At 45.3% G+C, this 8,934-nt stretch overlaps 1 protein-coding gene across 4 annotated transcripts in view; it reads right to left on the reverse strand.

The window, feature by feature from the left end:
* The window catches only part of Kif16b (kinesin family member 16B), a 266,295-nt gene extending 260,552 nt beyond the window's left edge, over window positions 1-5,743 (reverse strand). For 2 of the 4 annotated variants that reach the window (XM_021192397.1, XM_029536895.1), the window contains exon 1: window positions 5,555-5,695. In XM_021192397.1, coding sequence (XP_021048056.1) covers window positions 5,555-5,601 — 47 coding nt within the window. In that variant the 5' untranslated portion in view covers window positions 5,602-5,695. Of the gene's footprint in view, window positions 1-5,554 lie in introns of all 4 variants that reach the window. The other 2 variants (XM_021192396.2, XM_029536894.1) reach the window with 2 other exon arrangements.
* Between the last annotated feature and the right edge of the window lie 3,191 nt (window positions 5,744-8,934).

Below are 8,934 nucleotides of genomic sequence, written 5' to 3' on the forward strand. Positions count from 1 at the left end.
CAAGCATTTACCAGTTACTTGGTAATATCCCTGGTAATATTCCTGCAGCACTCAACTCACACTCGAACTTGCCTGAGACCCCAGAAACCTCCCCCCAAGACCCCAGAGTCTACAGATGCTCCATCTGAACTGCAAGAGGATACCATCACTATTGTTGGATGTCTGGAAATCTGTGGCTCTACAACCACCAGACCAGCAAGTCCCTAAAGCCCTGGGGCAACAAGTCTCCATACACAGGGCTCTGAAGCAAAGCAGAGCTAGCTCAGCCCAGTACTGTCTTCTGAGAGGCCTTAGTCTCCCCTCCATACAGTGAGGACAAAAGGCCCAAAGTGTTTGCCTAGCATGCATGAAGACCTGGGTTTGCACCCCAACACCTCATCAAACAAGGCATGGAAGTGTAAATCCACAATAAAGCACTCAGGCAATAGAAGCAGGAGAATTGGAAGTTTAAGGTCACCCACAGTTGTGGGATAGAAGAGATCCTGTCTCAAAAGAATGAAAAAAGGAAGGAAGGAAGGAAGGAAGGAAGGAAGGAAGGAAGGAAGGAAGGAAGGAAGGAAGGAAGGAAGGAAAGAGATAAAGGGAGGGAAGGAGGAGAGAGGGAGAGAGAAAGAGAAAAAGAGAGAGAGGGAGGGAGAGAGAAGAGAAGAGAAGAGAAGAGACAAGACTAGACTGGGTCAGTCATTATCATTTGGTGAAAGGAAGAAGAAAGGAGGTTGCCAAGGAAGAGATAAGAGACTCACATGGAGTCTGACAGGGACCAGTGTCTGGACAGGTTCCTTCCCATCTACCATCTAGGACACACTGCCCAGGCTGACCAGGAACTACCTTTCCTCAGATCTTACCCTGATCTTGAAAGGGAAAGACTTGGCTGGACCCTAAAGGAATTAATCCCAGTTGAAAGTCAGTGGCACTCTTTTCTTCTCTTTTGAACTAGAGTGGCAGGAGGATAAACTGTACCTGTGATGCAAATTAGGAAGGGTAAAAGCCTGCAGAGAAGTGGAAGCATAGGCTGACCTGCCTTAGGGAACACAGCAGGTTAGGAGAAACAGCCACAAAGTAGGGAAAGTATGGATGGATCTGCCTTAGGGAACAACACCCCATGTTACAAGAAACAGCTAACAAGTAGGCGCATGGCCAATATTTCATTTTATAGTTTTTAAGTTACAATAATTAAATTGTAATAATGATGATAAGATGTATATAATGTGTGTAAATATTTCCTTTGACTAATCTACAGACCAACAATTTAAAATGTATTTCTCCTTGTGAACCAGTCAACAGCAAGAGGAAAAAGCCCAGATTTGCAAGATAAAGTATCTACATTTATTAGCACATCTTACAGACATAAAAACTGACCCTTAGGACAATTAAGATTCATGCTCCAATTTATGCTAAATGAAACCAAAGGTTTAGTTCAGACTTTCTGCCCTAAGGCTCTTACTTTTCTAAAGTGGCAAAGGCCCTGAAGGGCCATGGGCATCGAGGTTTTCAAGAAAAATCAGTCATCTCAGCTATTGGGGAACACTGTAAGAAAGATGGAAAGTTCAAGGCCTACATGGTCTGCACAGCGAGTTCAAACCAGCCTGGGCAGCCTGCTCAAAATACAGTAAGTTAAAAATATTAAGGGGCCTGAGGATGTACCTCAGTGATAGAATTATTTGTTCAGATGTGTGAGGCCCTGGATTCAATGCCTAGTACTACAAACAAAATAGGGAAAAACTGGGAAGGGAAATTAACCCAAAATAGGAAAAAAAAAAAACAAAAAAAAAACCAGTTACTAAATTATCTTGTCCATATCTCACTCTTTTATATTTCGGGGTAGGGGTGAAGAGGAGTTGGTATTTTGATACAGGAACGAACTCTGTATCCTAGGCTGAACTCACACTGGTGATCCATCTGCCTCAACTTCCAGAGTACTGGAATTACAAGTGTGAGCCACCATGCCCAGTGTCTTAGTCAGGGTTTCTATTCCTGCACGAAATATGATGACGAAGATGCTGCTGTCTTCCACTGTATCTTGGCTTTAACAATAGCCTCTCATAGGCTCTCTTCATGGTGCTAAGCCTCAAATCCTTTGCATGACCCCTTCAGTCCTGGGNCATCAATCGCAACTGAGGCTGCACCTTCACCAATGGCCTTCCATGGCCTCTCACAGTGCCAAGCCTCAGCTGCTCTGTGTGACCCCTTCATGCCTTCAAAACCAGTACCACCTGGGTGACTCTTACACATTACCAAGTCCCACTGTAGCACGAGGTACAACCCTGGTTATCTCTGGAACACAGCCTCTGTGCTCTCAAAAAACACTTTCCAGAAGATGTCACCTCAATGATGCTGGTCTCTTCTTAATCACCGCTAATTTCTTAGCAAAAAAAAAAAAAAAAAAACACTTTCCAGAAGATGTCACCTCAATGATGCTGGTCTCTTCTTAATCACCGCTAATTTCTTAGCTCCAGCTAACCAGCATCAATTGTCCCAGTAATGCAAAGTTTTTGCTTTAATAGTTCTGGTATCTTGTTAAGCACAGCTGATTGTTCAGCCCCAGCTAACCAGAACCACAGAATCTTCACAATCCAAAATAGCCATGGCCCTGAAAAGAGTCTTTAATTTTCCCTCTGAAATTTTACAAGCCAGGCCTCCATCTTCTGCACTGTTCTCAACATTATATTCCAAGATCCTACACAATATTCGACAGAGCTCTTAAATCCAAATGTATTTTCTAGCCCAAAGTTCCAGAGTCCTTCCACAGTCCTCCCCAAAACATGGTCAGGTTGTCACAGGAATACCCCACTATGCTGGTACCAATTTGTCTTAGATAGGGTTTCTATTCCTGAACAAACATCATGACCAAGAAGCAAGTTGGGGAAGAAAGGGTTTATTCAGCTTACATTTCCACATTGCTGTTCATCACTAAAGGAAGTCAGGATTGGAACTCCTCCCAAGTGCTGGGATTAAAGGCATGCGCCACCACGCCAGGCCAGTCATAGTTTTAACAAATCTCCAGTGTTTCTATATTCTGGTTACCTATGGATTATTTGGGTTTTTTTCTTTTATAGTTGTTGTTACAACAAAGCAACACCATCCTTATAAGCACATCTTGGTAGATATATATTAACCTGGTGCATATATTAAATTTTGACAGATGAAGTTCCCAGAGCAGGGGTAAGAACAGTTACTTCCAATAACCATGATACCTTGCAGGACTAAGGAATTAGGTCACATGCTTTAAGTTGCCATTAGTGTCTCTCTACTTCACTGCCGTTTTCTGGATCACTGGTTCCAGAAACTACTCTTAGCAAAGTTGCCAGTATCCTCACCTCTTTGATCAAGAACCGCCTTCATCTTACTAACATTTGATACCAACAGCCACTACAGCCTACAGGGACTCTGGCTCCTGCCTGGACAATGTAGTGTGCTGGCTCAGTTCCATGACAGCAAGCCCTTCTTCTACTTGGAATCCTAAGGACAGACATGGGCCATCCAATCTCTGACTCCCATTCTCCTCTATAGATTTCCACATGATAATCCTGAAGAATCAAGACTTAACCAGGATTCCCACCAGCCAATGGCCCAAAACAGAAACATGATTCAAAGATTCAAGTTAAACAAGCATGCAACACTCACTGTCTGAACACTGAGTTGGTAACTCATACTTCATGCACTTCATGAACACTGGAATGGCTAAGAATGCTCTTGACTTCATTATCTGCTCTCCTCACATCTTTCCAGCTCTTTGACCACGTTAGCTAATGACTCTCGGATTCCAATTCCTTCTCCCAATTCCTTCTCCTTCCCATGCAATAAGTCGCCAAATTTTACCAAGATACCAGGAAACTGTCTTGGTGTATCTATATCTACCCCACCTTCCCATTTCCACCCCTTGTCCAGATCACTGCTGCCTTAGCTTTTTTCAATCCTGATGTCACCATCAGGCCTGAACTCAAGGTCTATTATGACAGGGCACTAAACACACAGCACCCCTTCTACAAAGTCCAGATTGATGAATTTCATCATCCTTCCCTCATTAAACAATGCACTCCTAAAAGACACATTTACCCCATATTTAGTAAGTGTTTTCTAAAGTTATCTGGTACTATTTTCTAGCATATGTTCACATTGTTCACTCTTGCTACGGCAGTGGTGGCGCACTCCTTTAATCCCAGCACTTGGGAAGCAGAGGCAGGCAGATTTCTGAGTTTGAGGCCAGCCTGGTCTACAGAGTGAGTTCCAGGACAGCCAGAGCTACACAGAGAAACCCTGTCTCAAATAAACAAACAAACAAATAGACCAAACAAACAAAAACTCTTTATAATATAAATGCTTAAAAATAGAAACAAAACATTTAAAAGACTCCAGGGGTCTATTTATCTTGTATGACTGGGTATGTGAAGAAACAAATATTCTCCTGAGACACACACACACACACACACACACACACACATGTCAAACTCCCTAAAAAGTTTTAGAGGTAATTTGAAAATCACACACACAAAACGCACTGACTTCCAAAAGCACTGGTATTTATGGATCTACAGCATGATGATGGTTCTTCTACTTGAAGATAAAAAAAAAAAAAATAGGCTCAGGAGAGTCCAGTAAAATCTTTTGGTTTTATGATCTTCTGCTGCCCTAACTGGCTGTCAGAACCAACAAACACTGACCTCCTGAAATTGACAGTATGACTAAGGCAATAATATGGCAATGTAATATGGCAAAGTAATGACATATGGCAAGTCAAATGTCCAAGAACTGAAACAGCAATAAACACGAACTGCTTTGTGTGCCCTATGCCCGTCAACTTGGAGGGCATTCACTTATATGTGCGTCACTCTCTGGTTAAGCCCATTTAACCTTCTCAAAAGTTAACTTTCTCAAGACTTCTTTCTAAACTGATGAGGAATTCCATGAAAATGGTTTTCAGTCAATGAGGAAAGGAGAGTCACACTTCAAGGCACTACTTTGTAGAAAAATATAAGAGGTTACACACTAAAGGTGTTCTCACTTTGTGCCCCCTTAACTTGAGTCGAACATGTGCATGTAAGTCTCCTTTCGAGGAGTCAAAACTTTGTTGAAGTTTCCTCATTCCCCCATGTAAACCTTAACTTATGAACTGCTAACTTACTGTTTAGACGTCAGGTCCACGTTCAAGGACCTGAAAAATCTCTCCGGATTAAAAGGTAGCATGATTAACAGAGACTTTGGAGTTGGCACAAATGAGCGTGTGTCTGACAGCTCGGGGAACCCCTTACACTTCCATGATCGCCCCAAGTATATCACTTCACGAACGTGGACCCTTGGTGTTTTTTTTTAAAGGGCGAACAAGCGAGCCTCCCGTTCTGGGATGGGGACTGTACGTGGAAATCTCCCCGGCCTCGCGAACACTTTCCCTCAGAGTCCCCTTCAACGCGGGAGACCTCAGCCCCTCAGGACCGCCAAGGCCACGGGCACAGCCAGGTGGGTCAGGGGGTTGTCCCTTTCAACCCAGACTGGCCTCTGAGCCGGGCTGCCCGGGGTTGGGGTGTGGCGAGGGTGGGGGGCGGGAGGCCCCACTCACCTGCGATTCATGGGCCGGACTCTCACGGCCACCTTGACCGATGCCATAGCTCATCCCGGCCCGGCCCGCGGGGGCTTCCACCAGGCCTGAGCCCCGCGGCCGCCGGCCACTCCAGCGACTGTGCCCGCGCCCCCGCCCACTTCCCTCTCACCCGCCCCTCGGCTGGGGCGGACCTGGAGTTGCTAGGCGGCCACACCTGCCAGGCCACTGAGCATGCCCAGAGCGGCTCCGGCCCGCGTGATCCGCGCACCGGGGTTTGGCAGCTGCCTGCGGCGCGAAGGGGCGGGGCCCGGAAGTCTGGGCACCGCCTCTCGGGCGGCCACGCCTCAGCGCAGCCCCGCCTCGAAGTCGATGGCAACGGGCTGTGCGCTTCTAACTCGGAAAGCCAAACCCAGTCAGGCCCGGGAACATCACTGCGTTTAGAACCTTCTCAAGGAAGCCGAGGAATGGACTACCGAAAATGAGCATTGTAACCATTAACATGGACCTGACTTTATACAACGCGTGCTCGTCAACTCATCTGCCTTGTTGAGAAGCGAAGGGTCGTGGAGAGCTCTGAAGGACTGCTCTGTTACTTCAAAAAGTTCTAAGCCACAGACTTTAGGGTACCAAGAAAACAAAGAATCGAGGGTTTTTTTTTTTAGGCAGATAGAAATGTCGTTATATTGGTTGGAATCATATCTAAAGGGAGTTTTTAGCATTTGGGGGACAGTTTAGTAATTTAACTTTAGTCACTGGGGGATCAAAAGTTAGGACACCTGCTTTCTTTTTTTAAGAGCTAAAGCCCCCGGCATCAATGACTTTTTCTCGGGCTCTCTTCCTGTAAATTCATTCAGTTAACCCTAAGCCTCCACCTGTAAGTCCCCTGCTGGTCACCAAAACTCCAGTATCAACTATCTTCCTCCTGCCCCAGTCAGGGCGGCTCAAGCCTTACAGACCAGCCTTCCTCCTGGACCCTGTACTTGCTGATGGAGTCTAAAGCCAGCCTACTGACTTACTCTACCTCACCCTCAGGGTCTCTAACGACCACAGTGGAACATTCTGCCCTCAAAACCATCATATCCCCGCTATTATTTCACTCCGGGGCAGATGACTCCGGTTCAAATGGGCTCCTCTAGAAAGCTTAGATGTAATGTTCCCAGACTCCCCTGAGGGGAGCCGAAGCAGGCTCCTGGGTTTTCGGCTCGAACTCCAATACTAGCTTTGAGTCTTCCAGTCTGCCCCGCCTGCTAATCTGGAACTCCAAGGGTTTAAGAAATGGACCAAGTGAAATATTAACGTCGGCCAATGTGTTGCCCACTAGTACCAGGAGTCCTCATCCCATCAGCTTTCCTAGCACCCTACAAGCTAGGGTAGAATCAGAGCGTCCCCTTTGTTCGGGGTCCTACAAAGCCTGGACTCCGGCGCTTACTGGCTTAAAAATGGGCGCAGAGTCAGCCAATCAAGGGCGGGAAAACTCGGAGGGTTGAAAATGGGGCGCATGCGCAATAGCAGAAGCAATGGGCGGGTCCAGGAACAGCCGCTAGCCAGGCTGCACCCGGCTGTGGCAGCCACGGGCAGGGGCGGAGCTCGCCCTAGATGGGAGCTGCTTGGGGACAAACTGTGTAGGGTGCGCTCTCGGGCGGGTGGGGCTTCAACACCCAACCAGCTGTAGAGTCGCTGCGTGCGACAACCAAGAACAGGTGTGCGAATTCTGCACTCAACTGCTGCAAGTCACTTGTTAGTGTGAGTTTCTGTCCCTGGAGGTTTTGCTTGTCCAGTGTGGGGTGATGCAGGCCATTCTATCCATAATTTCCATCAGCCTACACGTGTTCACAGTCCTCTGATTCCAACACCACGTTGGGATTTGACACAACCGACCAAGTGCTGCGGCCCACGGAACACAAACAGCAGGCCTGCGGATTTTAAACTAGAAGCAGCGAGGTTTCTCGCCAGAGAAATGACTGAACTCCTTGATTAATTTACTCTCTGCACCTGGGAGGGGGGAGAACATGAACAGGAAGGTTTTAAGAGGCTTGCCTATCTTCTCAGATCTCAATGAATCTCTGGTACCCCTTTCATTTGTTTCCGTCTTTAGAAATTTTAGACTTTTTAAAGTCTTCCGGGATCCAATCTAAACAAAAGCTTCCTCCAGAAGTCAAGTGTGAGGCTCCCCATTGACTAACCTTTAAGCACAGCATCATTCCTGTAAGGACACCTGCCAGGAGAACAGTTACTCAGAAAAATCACCAAGTATCTTAAAGCTCCTGGACTTGTATGAGGGGGGGAGGGGGATTACCTCTATAGAGTTGCCTCTAATTAAAATAAAATGTGCAGCTGTAGTAACATCTGAAATTTTGATGATACCGGAAATCACAGATATTTTGGGACTGTTGGAGCTCTCTCAAATTGTTCTTCCTTTTTTTTTATTTTTTTTATTTTTGACTTTGAAATTATCCAGTTGTGAAGTTGATACTATAACTTCTTATTTAACAAAGGGACATATAACTTCATTATATTTATTTTCTATATTTTGGTTCTTGTTCAGAAAATTTGATTTTTGTTTTGGTTCTCATATCGTTTATATTATGGATTTAAAACTGTTATTCTGGGGCGGGAGCGATGACTCTCTCCAGTTAAGAGCACTTGCTGCTTTTGCAGAAGATGGAGGTTCAGTTCTCAGCTCCTACATCGGGCAGTTTACAACTATCTGTAACTCTAGGTGATCTAATGTTCTTTTCCAGCCTCTGCTAGCACAGGTACGCTCTACACACACACACACACACACACACACACACACACACATTCAAAAGTAAGTCTTTAAAAAGAAAGAGAGAAGAAATGGACTGTCACCAATCAGGCATAAATATGTAAAGGTATGTATGTATATATGGAGGGGGGAGGTGTCTGTTTTGTCATGACATTCTGAACTTCATTTATTGTTGAACATCTTGCTGGTTCTTAAGCAACCTTATCATTTCCAAATAGGTATTGATGATTTAAAGTCCCTAAGTCTTAGCAACTTCAGTACAAAGTGAGAAAGCACAAAACACTACGTTGACTCCACTTCAAAGCATTTAAATCATCTAGAAAAAAAGCATCATCAGAAGGAAAATACTATGGACCCATTAGCTATACTTTATTCTTTTTCTAGACTCTAGAGAATAAAGTTGACTTACTCTTTCATAAATAGGACATTTTTACAACTTTGATAAACACGTTTAAATTGGGACGTAAGACATAACTAACAGCCGGGCGTGGTGGCGCACGCCTTTAATCCCAGCAATCGGGAGGCAGAGGCAAGCGGATTTCTGAGTTCGAGACCAGCCTGGTCTACAAAGTGAGTTCCAGGACAGCCAGGGCTATACAGAGAAACCCTGTCTCGAAAAACCAAAAAAAAA

Source organism: Mus pahari, chromosome 3 (genome assembly GCF_900095145.1).
Source record: "Mus pahari chromosome 3, PAHARI_EIJ_v1.1, whole genome shotgun sequence".
NCBI lineage: Eukaryota > Metazoa > Chordata > Mammalia > Rodentia > Muridae > Mus > Mus pahari.